This window comes from Ailuropoda melanoleuca, chromosome 16 (assembly GCF_002007445.2).
Source record: "Ailuropoda melanoleuca isolate Jingjing chromosome 16, ASM200744v2, whole genome shotgun sequence".
NCBI lineage: Eukaryota > Metazoa > Chordata > Mammalia > Carnivora > Ursidae > Ailuropoda > Ailuropoda melanoleuca.
This window is the reverse complement of record NC_048233.1, coordinates 35,279,806-35,301,598: the sequence shown is the minus strand read 5'-3', so window position 1 is coordinate 35,301,598 and position 21,793 is coordinate 35,279,806. Positions and strand designations below refer to the sequence as shown.

The 21,793-nt window shown below is 35.7% G+C and overlaps 1 protein-coding gene across 6 annotated transcripts in view; it reads left to right on the top strand.

Moving 5' to 3' along the window:
- The window catches only part of NELL2 (neural EGFL like 2), a 391,543-nt gene extending 370,499 nt beyond the window's left edge, over positions 1-21,044 (top strand). For all 6 annotated transcript variants that reach the window (XM_034645489.1, XM_034645487.1, XM_034645490.1 and 3 more), the window contains 4 exons: positions 7,333-7,526; positions 8,564-8,740; positions 10,237-10,461; positions 20,319-21,044. In XM_034645489.1, coding sequence (XP_034501380.1) covers positions 7,333-7,526; positions 8,564-8,740; positions 10,237-10,461; positions 20,319-20,369 — 647 coding nt within the window. In that variant the 3' untranslated portion in view covers positions 20,370-21,044. The remainder of the gene's footprint in view (positions 1-7,332; positions 7,527-8,563; positions 8,741-10,236; positions 10,462-20,318) is intronic.
- Positions 21,045-21,793: the final 749 nt, after the last annotated feature.

Below are 21,793 nucleotides of genomic sequence, written 5' to 3'. Positions count from 1 at the left end.
GAGTGTGAATAGTAAATGGTGAGGCTCACTGGGGACTAGCTTATAGGCTCCCTCCTGCAAAGGCTGTCTGCTTTGCCTAGCATTCTGGGTTTTATTTCCTTAGTTACTTTCCCCTGCAACTCTCCAATACAGCCATTTCATACCTTCTCTGATCGCCTCAAATCTTAGGTACCACTTTCCTTTCTCTTCATTCTCTGATGGCCCTGCTGCTCATTTAACCGAGAAAACAGAAGCACTTTCGCACCAGGAGCTATACTAGCTTACTCTGATTTATATCTGCTGCTTTCCCTTCCCTCCTGTTTCACTGAATTAAGTTTCATTTCTCCCATCAAAAATTAAACCCTCCATAGTACCTTATGTCTCGTCCCCTCTCACCTGCTTGAGGTGTTTGCCTTTCTACTATCCACTTTCTCTTCCACATGATAAATACTATTTTTCTGCTGCATCATTCTCATCAGTATACAAACAGCCTGGAGTAGCACCCATCTTTAAAAAATAAAATAAAAACAAGCAAAAGTAAAAAAAGGAACTTCCCTTGATATCACCTGATGCTCAAACATTTCCCCCATTTTTCTGCTCCCTTTGAAAGAATCTTTTGTATTTGTTATCTCCATGCTCTTGCTTCTAAAACACTTTAGTCCCACTGCCCCCAATGAATGCTCTCCTTTCAAGATTACTAACAATTTCCATCTTGCCAAATCCACCACTCAGTTACTGCCTCTTTGCTTGACAACTCAAGCATTTGAACCAGTCAATCTTTTCTTCCTCTCAGAACAGCTTTCTTCACTTGGCTTTGGGGACCACACTCTCTCTTGTCTTTCTCTTATCCTATAGGCCTCTCTTTTCCCTCTCCAGAGGACTACATGTTCAAGACCACAGGGCAGTTGGCAAATCTTCTCTATCCATTCTCAAACTAAATCAGCCAGTTCCGTAGTTTAAAATGCTACCTATACATTGCTATTTCAGACGTTTTCCCTATGTAGATTCATATAGCTCATTGCCTACTGGGTATCTAACTTGTATTTCTTAAAGACAACTCAGACTTAATGACTAAAATATAATTCTTGATCTACTCTGTCATTCCTATAGGCCCCAAACCATAGTTGCCCCGACCAACATTTTTGGAGTTACTGTTTCTTTCTTTTCTTTGTACTTCATATCCAATATATCAGCAAGTCTCATAATTTTGATTTTCAAAATATATTTCCAGACTTAACCACTTCTCACCATGTCTATTGTTACCACGTTGCTCTAAGCCATCATTATCTTTTGTCTGGACTCGTGTTGCTTTCTCCAAACTGGTCTCCCTACTTCACCCTTGACTCCCCAAGAGTCTTTTTTCCATAGCACTCAGAATGATTTCTTAAAACAGAAGTAAGAGCATGCTCCAGTTTTGTTCCAATACCTGGAGTCTTTCCATCTCTCTTCAGAGTAAAATCCAAACCCCAACAATGGCTTACAAGGGTCTACATGATATGGGTGCTTGGCTTTCTTGCCATTTCGCAAATATACCAAACCTTCTCATGTGCTCTTCTTTTTGTTTGGAATGTCTTTCCCCAGATCTTTGCATTTTTCTTTCATGTGATTCAGATTTCCTCCCAAATGGCTTCTCCTGGACTCCCAACTTAAAACAGCATCCTTCTCTGACACACTTCATTTACCTTGCTATACTTTTCTTCATAGAAATTTTAAGTTCTCCTGAAATGATTGCATATATTGTCTACTTGCTTATTATCTTCCATAGAATGTAAGCTTGAAGAGTCATAGATTTTTTATGCTTGTCAGCAACCTGTACCTAGGACAGTGCTTGTCACATAGTAGATAGTATCTTGATTTGTCCAATGAAAAAGATAGAGATGGATAAAAATTGAGATAGATACATAGACATAGATAATAGATGCACACATAATATTTAATCAGAAGTACATTAGGAACATACCTCTGTTAGAAGTAGATATATAGTAAGATAATAGTAGATACAGTCCTGTGTTAGAACTAAATATATAAAGTAGTGATCAGGACAGAATGACAAAACATAATTAGTGCACTCACGAGGGAAATTAAAATAGGCATTAAAATAACATGATAAAGATGAAGATGGGGAAGTAAAGGATCGTATGAGATATTTATGCAAAACAGACTTTTCAAGGAAATTCTTTAAACAGAAACAGTGGGAAATTTTTTTTTAATACAACTCTGGAAAGATGTATCTTCCAATAGAATTTGTAATGATTATCAGAAAAAACCTATGACTTTTTCAGAAGACAATGTGCTCTGAAGAATTCCTTAAAAAAAAAGTGTTATTAAAAAAAAAGACTAGGGGCGCCTGGGTGGCACAGCGGTTAAGCGTCTGCCTTCGGCTCAGGGCGTGATCCCGGCGTTATGGGATCGAGCCCCACATCAGGCTCCTCCGCTATGAGCCTGCTTCTTCCTCTCCCACTCCCCCTGCTTGTGTTCCCTCTCTCACTGGCTGTCTCTATCTCTGTCAAATAAATCAATAAAATCTTTAAAAAAAAAAAAAAAAAAAAAAAAAAAAAAAAAAATTTAAAAAAAAAAAAAAAAAAAAAAAAAAAAAAAGACTAAAATCCTTCTTCTAAACAACTATCCATTTGCTACAATTTCAGTGATTTGTAGAATTATAATATTAGTATTTAGAAGGATACACTTTTAAGAGTGTGATTATATCTGAACAGGTGCCATTTTTCTGTTGCTGAAAAAAAAGGCATTTCAAAGTGGACCAAGTCACAGCAGTAGTCTCACAATTACTCTGAAGACATGCATAAATATATTTGAAGACATGAATAAATAACTGTGTACTGTTTCACTACTTTTTAGGCTGCAGTTGAATAATCTACAACATATGTGTTTATAAGCTGCATTCATAAAAATCATATGCTGTTTTGCTCATCCATTTATCTCAGAGGTATAGATATTGAATCCCCAGATAATGTGCCTGAGTACCATTTTCCTTTTCCATGTCATCATTTCTACTATGCCTGAAAATACGTTTCTCTCTGAGAATAAAGCCCAGTATTTTTTTTCACATAAGAAATTTTTTTTACATGTCCGCTTTCCCCCCCATTAGTTTAATTTCTGGATTATTTTTAAGCTTGGTGAGGTTTTTGAACTTGTAAGACCAAAAAATAATGTTCATAGGATAGCATCTTTTGAGTATTATGCTCAAGCCAAATACTGTAAATTATTAACCTAAATCAAGAAAAAGGACAAAACGGAAATGAATCCTATTCACTTCAACAAGTAGTTACTGAATCTATGCACAAGTACCTTGAGGTATTTGCCAGCCATCTGCTGCACTGACTCATAGAGGAGGTTTGGTCACTGCTCTTAGCTGGTGGAAGACATAAAATATGTACCATGACTGTCATACAAGATAGAGTATAGTGACTTTCTAATAGAGGAGAAAGCTACAAGGCTGAAAATAATAAATACTTGAGAAAAATATGAATTTAGAGCTGTTAGGAAATAAAAGAAGAAATGATTTTCTGTTTGGGAACAAGAAAGGCTTGAATGTCTAGCATTTGTATTAGGACTTCAAGTATGATGTGATTATTGGCAAGTTGAGAAAGGGAAAGAGAGATAAGCAAAAGAAGTAGCTTTAAATGCCTTTCTAAGGAGTATGAACTTGACTCTGAAGGGCTATTTTTGAGAAAGGAAATGATGAAAATATATCTTCACCAAATCCATATTTGGGCCCAGTTCTATTTTCTGAACTCCAGACCCATATATCCAACTAGTTACTGGACAGCTCTACGTGGAAGCCTAGAGGAAATGTAATTCAACATGTCCTAAACTAACTCATGCTTTTCCTCATGCTTTCCTCACCCACTTTCACTCCACAGTGAGATCTTGCTCTTCTTTCTCTAAAGAGCATCAGTTAAATTTTCCAAGCCAGAAATTTAAACATCATTCAGGACCACTTCCTCTCCCTAACCTTTGAAGCTAACAAAGCACTAAGTTGCTTTATCTTTGTTTTTTCTATTTTGGAAGATTCTCTCGCCGTTGTTTCTTTCTGTGCGTCTCTCCACTGCTAATGATCAGTCCAGTGCTGTGCTTAAGAGCACAGACTTGAAGACCTACTGCTCGGATTCTCGCCTGGGCTCTATACCTTACTAGACCTTGGGAAAGTTACGCAACATTTCTATGCTTCAACTTCCTAATCTATACAATAGGGAGAATAACTGTACCCACCAGTTGTTGTGAGGATTAAATGAATCATTATATGAAAGCACTTAGAATTGGGAGCATACCAACCACCATGTAAGTGTTCGCTTTTATTATATGACCATTGCTTGCCTGGACTACTGAAGCAGCCTATTAATTGATCTCCTGGCTGTAAATTCTAATCCACTCAAATCCCTTTCCTAAAATGAAACAAAAGGAATCTTTCTAAAAAAAAGAAAAAAATCTGATTATGATTTTTTTTGCAATTCCCTAAAATGACATTTTATTAGCTTTATGATGCAGTACAAATTTCTTTTTTTATTAAAGATTTATCTACTTGGGGGGGGGGGATTCAGGGAAGGAGCAGAGGGAGAGGGAGAGAGAAATTTAAGCAAACTCCACACTGAGTATGGAGCCCAGTGCAAGGCTCAGTCTCATGACCCATGAGATCGTGACCTCTGCCGAAACCAAGAGTCAAACTTTTAACCAACTGTGCCACCCAGGCACCCCTGAAGTTCAGATTTCTTAACATGACCTTTACTTGGCCCTGAGTACCTCTTCAGCTCACTGTCTAACTACTCTGTTCCTCCTGGACATTCAACTCATTCCCTCTAACACATCTTGCTGACTCTAAACTTTGGGCTTTCAAGTACATCTGCACCTTTGCCGAGGCCACTCTTTACTTCCTCTTGCTTGGCCAAATCTCATTCATAGTTTAATTGCCACTAGAATGTATATGTGGGTAGGAGAAGAGTTACCAACGTGATAGGAAGCAAGTAAAGAAAATTTATCAGGGAGGGAGAATGAACTATATCAAATGTTACTGCTAGATCAAGTTAAATCTGAAGTGAGACTTGGTCATTGGATTTAATAACATTATTTCTTTAATAACTCACTAAAGGAGTTATCAGTATTTTTAAAGTTGGAATTTTTATATATCATAGTAGGTTTTTCAAAGCAGAATATACACCCTTTGTGTATATTTAATTTAGGAATTTTACATTATGATAAAACTAAATGTAACAATGAATTCCAAAACTGTTCTACCATTCAATTGAGAATAGTCTCTGCACTGGGAAACCAGTGTAGATAACAAGCGGGGGTGGGGGGGAGGGGAATTCAAATGAATTCAAATCCCATTGTATAGCAAAAGGTAATCATTGGTTCATAATGATTTTCTGCCTACACATTTCTCCAGGTATGACAAGTACATATCAACCGTTGTTATAAGTAACTTATTACTCTAATTCTTTATTGTAAACGTACTTTATTTCAGAGCACATGTTCTTTTTGTGGCTAGACACCTCTTCTTTGTCTTCTGCAGCAAATCCAAGGATTGTTTCTGCCTTTAAGGAAAAAAAAAATGCATTACCTGACAGCAGAGCTCTTATTTTAAATGTCAAACAAAATGAAATGAGTATAAAAATCCAGTCATTGCCATTAATGGAATAATATTCGTATGGTGGATATTTAAAGGGTTATGTAGTAAGAAATACATGTACAGTTTGTGGTCAAAGAGACCAAATAACTATGTTTAATGTTTTTCCTGTTTATTATTGTTCCTAATTAAAGGAATATTTAATAGGAAACGAAGATCAAGTCATCAAATATACCTTATCATTCTGAATAGACCAAATCTAGAGCTATTTTATAAAGTTTTATAAAATTTCACTTCTTGCTCCTCTTTCTCTAAATAGCATCAGCCAAATTTCCCTGATCTGAAAAAAATATATATATATTTATATATTATATATATATATTATATATATCAATGTACTTTTTAAAAATGTGAAATATATCCTTTTGCTGGCTAACAGTTCTGCTTTTGATCATACTCTATAATTATAAACTGTATTATCCTTGACAAAGCAGGCTATAATAATGTGTTCACTGTAGTTATAACAAAAAGCTTTTCAGCCATTGTCTCAATTCATCGGTTTTGTTGAGGTGGCATTGATAAAAATCAAGGCAAATAGAAATATATGGCTTATTTTTAGAAATGCACATGTGACAGAACTTAATATTTAAGAATTTAAATATGGCTAAAATATAATCTTGACTAGGCTACATCTTCAATAATGTTGAAACCAAACCATTTAAGAAAAGTATCTACTAATGTCTATCTTTAAAATTTTCTAAGAAAATCAGTATACAGTTCCCCTGGTTAAAAGCTATCCATTCCCTCTTCTCTTGAACCCACTTCTTCTGCTGTGATTTAATTCTTTCTTTCTTGACCTTACTCAGAGGAAACAGATGAAGTAGGAAATAACTGCTTACTGCCAGTCATACAATATCCCTGAAATGTATTTTGGCTTGTGACCTTTAAATTATGGGGATAAATAAAATGAATCATATCTCTTCTTATGGACCTGATCTGTGGGTCAAGATATGTTTGCTTTTCATCTGTATGAAAATGCTTTAGGCTGTGATCGCCATGGAATAGGTGAGGTCAGGTGAAGAATGGGCCGTTGCCAGTTGAGTCAGGCAGGAGACAAAATGACCATCTGAAATGGAAAAGTTAAGAAGTGGGAGATGATTGGTGAGAGCGATGATAATTGCTGATGGTCCCTTGCCCTCTGTGGGTGGGGGACAGTGTGCGAAAATGCCTGACAGTAAAAGAAGAGCAGCATCTCCCGGGCTGGACACTGGGAGGAGCTCATGTGGGGGTGACAGATGGGCGCTTGAAGCTGAATAAAATGCCAAAGGAGGTCCCATGCCATTTCATCTCCCACTAAGAAAGGACTGGGGGTAAGTACCATTTTCACACTGAGGATGGTTTTCCCAATAAAAACTCACAGGCACTTTTAGAATTTCAACTGCCACTGCTTTTTGTTTGATAAATTGAGTTCTAGTCTTACTTTCAAAAAATATAAGTGTTCCATAAAGCCTAATGGTATTTACAGAAATATAAAAGTTGAGAATCTAACCAAGGTTATCTGGCGTTTGAAGTCAAGCATGATAATGTTTTCCTGTGAAATCCCTAGATCATTAACATTGCTTTAGTCAGCATTTAATAGGAAATGCATGCCAGTAAGATGAAAATTAATTTACAGTTGAATGCTTTGTGTTAGGAGACAACTTGCCTGATTGCAGTTGTTTGAAACCGAGCATATTCTAAGCACATTGCCTGCTGCCTTTTCTTGGCCGCAGATATCGATGAGTGTGGGACCGGGAGGCATAGCTGTGCCAATGATACTATTTGCTTTAACTTGGATGGTGGATACGATTGCCGATGTCCTCATGGAAAGAACTGCACAGGGGACTGCGTCCATGATGGAAAAATTAAGCACAATGGTCAGATTTGGGTGTTGGAAAATGACCGGTGCTCTGTGTGTTCATGTCAGGTAGGTATAAATAAAACACTTTAATCATTTTTATTGGGATGTAATTTGCATATGCTTTAAATGTACAGCTTGATGAGCTTAGACAAATGAAATCCATCTACTTAATCACTATCACAGTTAGCATAAAAGGACTTCTTCATCTGCTCCTAATGTTGTCCCTGACCTTTCTTAGTTAATCCCATAGTGTCAGCCTGAAGGAAACACAGATTTGGGTCACTGTAGGTTAGATTTGTATTTTCTAGAGCTTTATATAGTAGATGGTACATATAGTACATACTTTTTTTTGGCCTGGCTTCTTTCTCTCAGCATTATGTTTTCAACATTCAGTTATATTAATTACATATATCAGTAACCCATGCCTTTTTATTGCCGAATAGTATTCCATCCTGTGGAAATGCCACAACGTGTTTATCCATATGTTGACAAAGCTTTGTTGCTAACTATGCTAGTGTTTCCATAGTAACAGTATCATATTTGAATGAATGCAATATGAAGCCAGAATGGACATACTGGCCTACGAGTAAAAATGATCTATTTAGACTGTGTTTCAGTTTTAAAGGGATGTTCCACTGTAATTACTCGGTTGATTACAGAGACTTAAATTATAGTTAGATAAATAACACTCTGTATGAAGGACTCAATTATTATGAAAGAAATTGATAACAGTTTGTACATGAACTTAAGGTCTAATATATTCCATAAACTTAACAGTAGGTAAAGCTTGTTGACTACTAACCACAAATACACAAAACAAAATTTAGGTAGTATTCTAATTACTACACTGATAAACAAGTACATGTATATTTACATATACATTACCTATGTTTATATATACATAAGGATTGTGAGTGTTTATTTCATACCGGTCATTTCTGGAAATTTGCTGGTCAAGCAGTGTTTGGGAAGGAAATTGGAAGTTCTCCAGCTTGGGTAATTTCTGTGTGTTAGCCACAAAATGTAACTTTAAATCTATTACACTGATGTTCGTATATAGAGAAATGGAGGCTTTAGTAACTGCTTTCTTCTTTCTCATACAGAATGGATTCGTAATGTGTCGTCGGATGGTCTGTGACTGCGAGAATCCCACGGTTGATCTTTTTTGCTGCCCTGAATGTGACCCAAGGCTTAGTAGTCAGTGCCTCCATCAAAATGGGGAAACCTTATACAATAGTGGTGACACCTGGGTCCAGAACTGCCAACAGTGCCGCTGCTTGGTAAGTTTAGCTACATGAAGTACAGGGGGAGTTCAGGCCCAGAATCTAACAAGGAAGACAGTCTTGCCCTCCCACATCTGCCAGTTCTCAGCACCTACCTGGCCGTAGCGCTGGCAGTTACAAAAAATGAGCCCGGCTAGGATGACAAGTGGAGGGCATGCAGTCAGGACCTGTGAAGGCACAGCCGGGAGTAAATGTTGGATGGTATGTCGTGTGTGTCCTTCCGGAGCTCAGAAGAAGAAAAGACTCTCCTAGAAGCCCCAATCCCATTTAGCTTAGGTTTACTCACAGACTGTTGTAAGCGGAACAGTGGCATTCGTGAAAAATGTTCTACTTGTCCAAGTAGAACTTCTGTTAATCCATTTCTGTCAGTCAGGCTCAGAGTTAAAAAAACAGAAACAAAAACAAAAAACCACACACACACACACTTTTTTTTCCTTCTAAATATTTTTACCATCAATGCTATTCTAGTGGGCACCTTGTTCTACACATGATATGGATTTGCAATAAATACTTATTGGAATATTAGAGTTGAATGTATATATTTACAAAACTTCTACTGGAAACAATAGGAAAAAAGAAAATAAAGACTTAATCAGGAAAACACCAATCTTTTTTCATTTGACCAAACTTCTTGTTTCTTTCGAATAGTGTAAATGAAAAGGAAAATTGGTCTATGTGTCTTTATAGAAGAAAGTTTCACAGATGCTACTTTTAAAGTCATGGCTAGTTTCCTTTCTATTTATGTGAGGATATTTTTAAGGCAATGCTTTTTTGTTGCTTCCTTTTTATACTTTAAACCCAAAAATCAATTGAAAGAACAAGGTCAGTTTCTGTGCCTGAAGGCTGCTTTCATCTCTAGGACCATGAGATTCAGAATTATGAAGAAAATAGGAAACAGGTGGGAGCTAAATTTTAAAAAGATCCAATTCACACAATTTTCCCATGTGGGATAAAGAAGCCTGTAATCAGTTCCTAGTTGTTTTCTTTTTTTCCTCCAAAATCCCTAATCTGAGAAACATATAAATGAACAAAGAAAGCCTGCCAAATGCCCTTCACATTTCAGTTAATTTTCTTGTAAATGGACATCTTTATACAGAAGGGAATAAATGAGAAGGTGGGGGGGGGAGATCAAAAGAATGAAGAAAGCACCTACTATACAAAAATTTAAGTAAAACCTTCTTCCATAGTAAATAATAATTCTCTGTCAGGGAAAAGATAGGAGCATGCAAATTTGATTGTTTTAAGGGAAAGGGGTTTGCTCGTGTTCATTGTTCTTATTTAACCTTTGAACACTTAAAATTCAGCTGCAGTATAGACCTCAGCACTCTGATAGTACTTTTGTAGATTCCCTGCAAGATTCATGGCTTTGAAGGTGTGAGTATAAATATCCATCAAATAAACTGAGTATTCAGTAAACACTGTGCTCCCTCCCTGCCTCCCTACACACCCTCCCTTCCTCTCTCCCTGCCCTGGTGCATCTGCTTTCCTTTCAGCAAGGGGAAGTTGACTGTTGGCCTCTGCCTTGCCCAGAGGTGGAATGTGAATTCAGTGTCCTCCCAGAGAATGAGTGCTGCCGGCGCTGTGTCACTGACCCTTGCCAGGCCGACACCATTCGTAATGACATCACCAAAACTTGCCTGGATGAGATGAACGTGGTTCGCTTCACTGGGTCCTCTTGGATCAAACATGGCACCGAGTGTACCCTCTGCCAGTGCAAGGTAAAGCCTATTAAATTCAGGCCAAGTAGTGAGCGCTTGGCCAGCTGTACTTAGGGCTCATCGATATTAATTTGCTTAACCTAGGCCAATGGGAAGTATTTTTTTTTTTCCTATTTACTGTTGAAACAGAGGTGGGAGGAGGCCACTCAGCTTTATTAGTGCCAAGGCTAACTGCCCTGTGCATCCTCAAGCATATTCAGAGAGAAGGAAATGCATTGATCAGAAACCAGAATGATCAGCTATTTATGTCACCAGAACAGAGTGAACCTACTTAAATTGCTCGAAAGTATCTAACTCTACACGTCTTTTAAAAAAAAAAATCTACAACACAAACTGCATGTTTCTTCTTTCATGATGGAAGACAATATTATTTTATTGATTTTTATCTGGTCCTTTTATGAGGTCTGTAAGATATATCGACAAAGTAAATATATTACATTTTCCAAAGTGAAAATCGATATGGAAAAAATGGGCATATTTCTTGGTTTGTTGTGGTCAGTTACATTGGGTTGAAAAATTTAAGATCCGTTGTTTATTCTATTTTATTCCTGCAGTTGGAGAAAAATCATTATAAAGATTTTTCTTCTTGTTCTCATAGGACAATAGAGCATGTGTCTTTTACTTCAAAGAGAACAAAACTACAGATAAGGTAGATGGTGTCTAGAGTTCATGGATACTGGCAAAGTTGAAAGCATTCTACTGGATTATTATTCCTACAAATGTTGATTTAGTGGTCACTCTATTTCAGAGTCATAATTTTTGAATCAACACTAAAACTAAGTAAATAATCTTAAGGCTTAATAACAACAACACAGGAAAGCAAAGATTCAGATTTTTTCCAATATAGCACAGCCAGGTATCTCTAACTCTGTTTTTTTAAGTGCACAATTCCATGAATTTTTTTTTCAACAGAACAATTTAATTCAGATTCACTTAGCACAAATTTTTACTAGAGTGGCTTAATGTAACAGGACAAAGAAATAGAAAATGCTTTAAGTTTTGAGATACTATTATCTATTTCAAACCAAAATTTCTGTCTCTTTCAGTCAATGTAATTTTTGTCAATCAAGCAAAGCTTTTTGAGTGAACATTTACTGCGTTTTCTGAAAGTGCATTAGCAAATTTGAAAGTTACTACTACTGCTACTACTACAAAAGTGACTAATGTATATGCGGTATTGCTTTAATGTACATTTAGTAGGAGTACACTTAGCAATGCATATCTAGAAAATTCAGCATTAATGACCAATAGGGAAATACTTTCTGACATTTAATTACCAATTAAAGTTAAGTCCTTTTACACTCTTTTTTAAAAAAATATTTTAAAAGAAATCTCTACACCCAAAATGCAGCTCGAACTCACAACCCTGAGATCAAGAGTCACATGATCCACCAACTGAGCCAGCCACGCCCCCAAATACACTCTTAATCTAAGATTATTGTTCTGAGAAGTGACAGCAAAAATATGTAGCAGGAGATAGGATGAAAAACACACAAATATGGCTCACACAGATATTTCAAAAAAAAATGCATTCAATAATAGACAGAAAAACATGAGAGTGTTTTCTGGGGTGAAGAGCATGAATACATTTGTCATTTACTGTCTTATAAACAAATAGTAGGATTTTTTGCCTCATGATAGGAATGTATTCCAGAAAGCGTATTTTAGAATTAAATTCATTTTTTTGTCAGATAAGTGCTGATTCTCAGAAGTTACTGTTTGATGCTGTTTCCCTTTTCCCTTCTTATTAAATATGAGTTATAAAAATATGTGCTACTTTACCGAAATTATCCCAAATACACATTTTTATTATGTTTATTTTGTGTTGTTTTCAAAATAAAATGGATGCAAAACAGGTACAGATATTGCATTGGAGGTGAGCATTTTCCATAATCTGGTGCTTTCAGAGCACCATTTTTACTACTTATATCCCTGTCCTACTGTCCTATGAATTATTCATTCTAGTCAATAAATACATTGTGCCAGGTATTATGCTAGTACCAGGAGTGTAATGATAAGCAAAACAGATACAACTGTCCCTGGAAATTATTACCTAATACATTATTATCTAGAGCTATGCTGTCCAGTATGGTAGTCAATAGCCACATGTGGCTATTTAAATTAATTAAAATTAAATAAAATTAAAACTTCATTCTCAGTCACCTTGGCCACATTTTAATTGAACAATAGCTACATGTGGCTACTAGGTATCATATTAGACAGCACATATAAAGAATATTTCTATCATCACAGGATGTTCTGCTGGATAGCACTGGTCTAGAGGTGAAGAACGCAGTGTCTAGAATAAGGCCACCTGGATTCAAAGCCTGATCAGCCATACTAGCAATGTGATCTCAAAGGATGTTCATTAATCTCTCTGTGGCTCAGCTTGCACACCTGAAAAATAAGAATAAAAATAGTACCTACCTAGGAATAGTTTTAGTACCTACATGAGAGGGTTGCTATAAGAATTAGGTGAGAAGATTCATAAAAAAGTTTCCTACACATTTCATGCACAGAGTAAACACTCAATATTGGCTATTATTATTGTTGGTAATAGAGTAAATAGATAGTAATCAAGTCATGAAACAGATAAAGACAACATTCTAGATTGTGATGGATGCTCTGAAGGAAAGGAGCACTGTGCTAAAGGACTGTACAACATGTGTACCAATTATCTCCTGAGCAAATGACATTGAAGATAAGGATCTGAGGAATTCAGAATTAGCAGGGGGGAATTTTTTAAAGATGTCTTTTTAAGGATGTCTTCAGATTTAATTTGCTTAGGTTAAAAAAAAAAAAAAAGTGTTCCTCCATTCGGAGGTTAAACTCTTGAGTCAAAAGTGAATTACTAACGTTGTCTTTCCTAAATCTAAGAGAGACAATGAACCCTTTGATGGGTCAGAGTGCTTTTAGGCGGTTATGTTTTGAGCTTCAAGCAATAACTAGGGATGTGTTCAGTTGAGAAATGAATACGAAGGGAAGAGGAATTAGAAGGTCATTTCCTTTAATAAATAATTACCAAACAGACCATTTGGAAATTGGAAACCAGGGGCCTACTTTTAATTCCTGGGGAGATTCTAGATGTAATACTGAAATAATTGAGGTATATAGAAAATTAGAGGGTTTTTTTTTAAGATTTTATTTATTTATTCGACAGAGATAGAAACAGCCAGCGAGAGAGGGAACACAAGCAGGGGGAGTGGGAGAGGAAGAAGCAGGCTTATAGCGGAGGAGCCTGATGTGGGGCTCGATCCGATAACGCCGGGATCACGCCCTGAGCCGAAGGCAAACGCTTAACCGCTGTGCCACCCAGGCGCCCCAGAAAATTAGAGTTTTAAGGATGAAGCTCCTAACTTCCTAAACTTTACCTTCATCTATCTGACACTGCAGACTTAAAGTTTTGAAAGCAATCTTCTGTACTAACATTAGAATAGATAACTAGATCTATTTATGGAAACAAATGCCCCATCAATGAGGACATTAAGATGAAGACTTTCCTGTTTGATCAGGAGAGATTTTCAGATCAATAAAGGAAGAAAGGATTATTGTATATATATTGGAATGCCTGGGCAGCAATTTGAGGGAAGTAATTTTATATGTTATCATATATCAAAACAAATTCTACATGGAAGAAATGTTAGATACTAAAAATAAAAAGATGTAATCAAATGTTAATCAACATTCTGGAAGGGAGATGCCTTTTCTAACTTAAAAGTGATAAAGTATACCTCAAAGAAAATTTAGAGTGTCTAGAGATAAATAAAATTAGCAAAATAAGAAGTCACAACTAGAGGTTGGAAAAATGTTCTTCCAGAAGATATGATTTCTTTGTTAAATTAAAAACATATAAAAGTTAACAAGAAAAAACATTATTCCCCCATAAATAAATCAGCAAAGAATGAATAAACAATTTACTAAAAAAATGCAGCTATTAAAAAAAAGAGGAAATTATTCAGCCTTTAAACAATTAAAACTCTAATGTAAACTAACATAATGAATTATTATTTTCACATACTACAATAAAAAAATCTCACAGTAATTTCCAGTGCTGACAGAGATGTACTGGAACTATAACTCTTATGAATTGTTAGTGACATTGAAAAACACATGTCAGCAGCCACAAATACACCTCTTTGCCTACTCCCTATCCCAACTCAAACAAGTTTTGTCATATTAACCACAGGTCTGAGAATATAACCTAAAGAAATACTCTAAAATACGGAAGGTACTATAGGCATGACAATATTCACCTCAATATTATCTGTCATACAAAGTCAAGGAAGAAACCAAGGTGTTCAAAAAATAAAAAAATAGTTAAATAAGTTCTAGTAATTCTTTATGATGCAATATGTCATAATTATGTAATATATATAATTATATGATTATATTATTCAGCCATTGAAAAAAGGCTTAAAATAAAACCTAAACTAAAAGTATAATATATAGTTACATATACACTTAAATTGCAAGAAGATTGAAAATAAAAGGGTATGAAAATGAATTCTATAAAGACATACTATAATACTGATGATAGTGGGATGTTTAAAAATATATTAATTATTTATAAATACATCTATGTATAATCTGTATAATTTGAAAGATTAATATATTAATTATACAGTAAATTAATAAATGAATAAAAACTAAATATATTGAATATAAATAACATTAAAATATATTATACATGTATTATATATAAATATATTAACTGAAAATTAAAAGCCAGCTGTCTTCTAATTTTGATTTGAGTTTAGCAAAAAAATAGTGACAATGACTTTTTTAAAAACTCTTTAAAAATATAGAATAAATATAGCCAGAAATAACAGGGTGTTAAGGAAACTTACTGTGTACTATGTAAAAACAACTAGTTTTTGTAATTCATTATAATAGTAGGTTGTTACTATTCCTAGTAATCAGACTAAGTTTCAGTGGATCACCTTTTATTTTAGTTTTTATCAAGGTAATATTAACTATAGTGAAATGCATAGTTATTATATATATAATTTGATGAGTCTTATAAATCAAAATATAGAATATTTCCAACACTTGAGTGAGTACCTTTTTTCCCCCTTCCAGGCAATACCAACTTACCATAGCAAACTTCAATTTGATTTCATTGTAATAGATTTATTTTGCTTTTTAAAAATTTCATATAAATGGAATCACCCAGGATGTACTCTTTTATGTCTTTTGGTAAATTAACCATCTTATCATTATGTAATGTCCTCCTTTTCTCTAGCAAACCTTCTAGACTTGAAGTCAGTTTTTTTCACATATTCATTTTGATTTGATCCATCTACTTTCAACCCATCTATGGTTTTATATTCAAACTGCATGTTTTATAGATATTGTACACTTAGTTCTTATTTTGCTATCCAGTATGACAGTCTCTGTCTTTTAATTGAAGTGTTTGGTCTGTTTTTTTTACAATTTACCTTTGTATTACATTACATAATGTAATTTTTTGGCATTGGTGGATATAGGGCTACCATTTTGCCGTTTGTTTTATTTTTGTCCTATTTTTCATATTCCTATTCCTCCATTTCTTCCTTCTTTTTAACTTTTTATATTATTTAAATTTAATTGTTTTAGATTTTTCACTATAACTTTTTTTTAAAAAAAGGTTTTATTTGTTTGATAGAGAGAAAGAGAGAGCACAAGCGTGGGGGGGGGGCAGTAGGCAGAGGGAGGGGAGAAAAAGGCTCCCCGCTGAGCAAAGAGCCCACTACTGGGCATGAAGCCAAGACCCGGGATCATGACCTAAGCCCAAGGCAGTTGCTTAACCAACTGAGCCATCCAGGCGCCCCTTAACTGAAACTTTTTATATTAGTATTTCAGTTGCTGATCTAGACATTACAATATATAGCATTAATTTATTACAACATAGTAAGACTTAATATTAGACTACTTCACATAAAATGTAAGACCTTCAGCATAATAGAATTCCATCCCCCTTAGTCTTTGAGCTATAATAATCATGTACTTTATAACTATGTAAGCTATAAACCCTAAAATTCCTTGTTACTGTTTTTGCTTTAATCAGCCAAATCTCTCTTAAGGAAGCTACGAGAAGAAGAAATGCTGTATTGCATATTTATCCACATATATGCCATTTCTAGTGTTCGTTTCTTCTCACATATTTGAGTCTCCATCTGGTATCACTTCCCTTCCGTTTTAACTTCCTTTAGCATTTTCCATATTGTAGATCCATTGGTTAACAGATCTCTCAACTTCCATTTATCTGAAATTATCTTTATTTTTAAAGGATATTTTTATTTAATATAGCATTTTGGATTCACAGATTTGTTCCCAGGACTTTAAAGGTGATACTCTGTTGTGTTCATGGCTCTATTGTTTCTGATGAGGATTCAGCTATCATTTTAATTTTTGTTCCCCTGTATAAAATATGTCTTTTTCCCCCTCTGTTTCCTTTCACAATTCTCTATCTTTGATTTTTAGAAGTTTGACTGTGATACACTTAGATGTGATATTTTGTGTGACTTTATTCTTTGATGTTTGCTGGGTTTTTAAAGTAAGTTGGTGTTGCTGGGTTTTTTTTTTGTTTTTGTTTTTTTCAAGAAATTTGATAAAATTTTGACCATGGTTTCTTCAAATATTTTCAAGTATTTTCTCTGCAATTTCCTCCCTCCTATTCTTCTGGGACTATGATTACTCATATATTATATGGCTTAATACTATCCTGAAGGTCACTGAATCTCTATTTTTATATCAGTCTTTTTTCTCTTTGTTTTACATTGGATAATTTCTATTTTTTGTTATACATTTACTGACTGTTCCTTCTGCCATGTCTAATCTGCTATTAAACCTATCCAATGAATTTTTCATTTCAAATACTGTAATTTTCATTCCAAAATTTCCACTTAATTCTACTTATAGTTTTATTTATCTGCTGAGATTTACCATCTATTTTTTTTAATTCAAACATATTTAAAATAGATACTTTCCAGTTCTTGTCTGCTAATTTATTCCATCTGGATTATCTTTGAGTCATTTCTATTCACTACTTTTTCTCTTGATTAGGAATCACCTTTTCTTGTCTTTCTTTGCATATCTAATACTTTTTATGGCTTATTGGATATCATGGATGATATATGGCACAGATCCTATGCTCTGTTAGCTTCCTCTGAAGACTATGTTTTTTCTAGCAGTTGGCAAATTACTGGCCTATCACCTTGCACTTAAGAAAGCTTCATTTTACTCTGATTAGGTGAATCTATTCCAGATTTTCCCTTAGTCCTAGGGTAAGTCCCTTAATCTTGAGACATTGTTTTACTCCTAATCATGGCCCTTTTGGGTTCAATGAAAGGCCTGAATTTTTTTTAATCAATCCTTCCTAACTTGGAAGGACACAGATTTTAAACACTGCTACCCACAGTAAGCAGCATTTGAAATCCCTGCCCAGATCTTTCAACCTTCAAGCTGTAAGTCATTAGCTCTTTACTCTCTTCTGTAATTCAAAGACCAGCCAAGGATTTGAGGGGAGTTTGTATGCTGATTCACTCCCTCCTTTCTAGATTATTTCCCTCTGAATTTACAACCACTCTGGCAGCCCTAAAAGTTGTCCTCTGACGTTGAGGCCTATCAGAGGGTGTCTTTCTGCCTGAGTTACAGTTAGCCTAAGTTGCACAGACTACAAAGTGCCCTCAGGGGAAATGCCAAGTAAAAATAAATCTCACACAACACATTTCCTTTCTTTTACAGATTGAAACCTTTCCATGTCTGCCTGCTCTTGGTCACTATCTATTGCTTTCAAATAGTCATTTTTTCTATTTTGTCCAGACCCTTCATAGCTATCTATGGGAAGGTTAGTTTTATATAAGCAACTATGCCGTTACTGAAACTGGAACTCCAATAGGATATCTTATTATTCATTCGTGTATGAACTATGTTTCCCTAATTGAGGAGTTTCCAATGGTATATGATTTATAGAGCATTTATCTTATTGTAACAGAAAATATGGATATGGAATAAGAAAAACATTCCTGGAAGATTTGGGAAAATACACAGTCCCTTTCTAAAACATACTCATGGGAACCATAATAATGATTTTTCCACCCATAGAGTTCTAATGCTAGCTTCACATACTCAATGATAGAAAGCTCCAGAAATTCCCTCACTTGCTGCTCAAAAGCCATACAATTTGAGGAACTAATACTCTCAGGAACTGGCACATCCCTTATATCATCAGGTGACTGGACTGGGAAAGATGATGTAATGGTTATGGTTAGGAAACCTGCCTCTGAACATGATGACAAATCTTTAAAATGCCACTAGAGATCCGAGAGATGTTGAGACTTTCTCTTGCTGTCAGAATAAGAACTCTGCTTCAGAAAAATTAAGAACAGAAGAGTATTAGCTTACATTGATAATACTCTTCTTGGAAATGGACTAGTTTTCCCCTCATTTGGTGTACTTCAAAAAAGTTTAAAGTATCAAAATCTTTTGTCTTGTAGAACAGATACTTTGATTTTATCCTAAGCGTAATACACTTTTAAATCATCTAAAGTCACTTATCGGAGAGGAAACATCAAATAGAGGATGGTTTTTAGAGTCAGACTAACCTGCATTTTAATCCCTGCTCTACCATTGTTAGCTATGTGATTTTGGACATGATATTTAAGCTTTCTGATCTTCAGTTTCTGACTCTAGAAAGTGTGACTATTAATGGTGACCCACTGGGAATGCTGTGAGGTTGAAATTAGATGATGTATTTAAAGTGCCCAGCAAAGTGTGTGACACAGAGTATGCACTCTAGAAGTAGAAGGATATTATCATCTTACGATTGTAGTAACGATATTAACATAGACATCATTATTAGTTAGCTGGTTGAAGAAAGTAAGAGTGCGAGGAATCAAAGGGTAAGATTTTTTTTTTCTTTTTTGTAATGTGCTGTATTATTTTGGTATTTCATTCGAAAAACTAATTATGTGTATCTGGCCTTTCCCTGCTATTTTTCCTACTTCATCTCTACACTGTTTTCTTCACCAACTCAAAATTCTCACCCAGACCTTTTTTCAGCTTCTTAACTAAACAAAACTGTTTTCATCTCAAAGCCTTTACTCATTCTGTTCCCTGTGCTTTTGGCCAACCTGCACATCACACTGAGGTCTTGGTTTAAATATCACTTCTACAGAGAAGTCTACCCTGACCACCTAATCTAAGTAGCCAGTCTTTTTTTATTATTATTTTTTAAAGATTTTATTTATTTACTTTGCGACAGAGACAGACAGCATGAGGAGGGGGAGGGACAGAGGGAGAAGCAGGTGCCCTGCTGAGCAGGGAGCCCAATGCGGGACTCGATCCCAGGACCCTGGGATCATGACCTGAGCGGAAGGCAGATGCTTAACCAACTGAGCCACGCAGGTGCCCCAGCTAGTCTTTTATTAGTCTCCTGACACCACCTAGTTTATTTCTTTTTTAGCACTTTCCACAATTTTTGATTATATGTTTGCTTGGTATTCATTAGTTTTCTGCCCCCCTCAAACTGTAACCGCTACACTATGAGGGTAGTGACCAAGTCTGCTTATTCATCAGTATACTTAGGGCTCAATATACTCAATTTATATTTTGTGGATGAATAATTAAGAGAACAAATGTGACCTAAGAAGGTGCCATGTGGTAAATAAAGCTTGTTTGTGATTTGCCACAAGTAACTGGGCATAAGTGGTTCTGCAGTAGCAGAAACATGAGAAGTGACCGGGCTGTTGAACTTGCAGGGCTGCGTAAATAACACGCCCCAGTTAGATTTATGTGCACCGATCAATAAGTGTGAGTGTTTACTAATGGCTTAACAGCTTATACCATCCTTTTCTTTCCTCTCTTTTCTTCTCTAGAATGGCCACATCTGTTGCTCGGTGGATCCACAGTGCCTTCAGGAACTGTGAAGTTAACTGTCTCACGGGAGATTTCTGTTTAAAGAATGTTCTTTCATTAAAAAGACCAAAAAAAAAAAAAAAGAGTTAAAACTTAAAGTGGATGATTTGTGGGCAGCTAAGTGCAGCTTTGTTAATAGCTGAGTGAACATTCAATTATGAAATTTGTGAAGCTTGAGAAAATCACTAAAGGAAAATTCTCGGGGCAAAACGAGACCAGAATTCTGCTTCTACTGTGTCTGACATCACCGTGGTAGAAGAATGGGTGTAGAGTCCACACCATGACATCATGACCCCTGGATATAAAGCCTGAGCCCATCAGAGCTTTGAAAGCCTCCAGCTTCACTGGTGCAGAAAATTTTTCTCTAGATCAGAATCTTCACGAATCAGTTAGGTTCCTCACTGCAAAAAAATAAATAAATAAAATGCAAGGCAGTGAATGAATTATATTTTCAGAAGCAAAGCAAAGAAGCTATAATGTGTTATGTACAGTATACACTCCGAAAAGAAATCTGAAACAAGTTATTGTAATGATAAAAATAATGCACAGGCATGGTTACTTAATATTTTCTAACAGGAAAACTCATCCCTATTTCCTTGTTTTACTGCACTTATTATTATTTGGTTGGATTTGTTCAGTATAAGCTCGTTCTTGTGCAAAATTAAATAAATATTTCTCTTACCTTATAACGTGTTCAAGTGTCTTGTTCAATGTAGTCCTTTTCCCATAGATGCCTCAACATACAAATTGCTTCCTAGTTCTGCTGATGAAAAACTCCCACCATGCTATTTCCAAATTGAATGGTGATTTTCACTAAATTATATGTGTAAGTGGGGACTGTGATGGGTACCTTCATCCTGCCTCTCAAGATCCTGTCAATCACCTTTTCTACCCTGTCTATATCCTGGGAGCTGATCTATGTAGACCATGTTAATGGGTTCCCTTGTCCTTTGGATTTTGGCTTGGTTGTACCAGTGCGGACCGCTGGCAAGAGGTCAGGAAGAGTTAAATTTTGGGTTTTTATTCTGCTGCCTCTCTTCCTGCCAAAGCACTACCATGATTAGTGGTGTCTACTCACTGAAGGCTCCATCTCCTGACGCATGGCCCCTCTGAATAGCTACCTCTCCAGGTTCTGATAAATTCTTCTGCTTTCTTCTTCCAGCTTAGGGACAGTAACAGCTCTGGCTCTTTTGTCCTCAGGAGGTACTGCCCCATTTCTTGTTGATTTCCCTATTTCCTGTCACATCTTTATAAATGGTCCCTTTGTTAAACTCTCTTTAATTCGCCAGCTTGTGTGTGCCATCTGTTTCCTGCCAGGACTCTGACTGATACCCATAAGGAAGGTAGTATGTGAGGGTTGGGAATGTCTTCAAGAATTGGTCCTTCACATTTTGATATAAAAGATTAAAGAATCCCAATATTAGGAGGGATTATG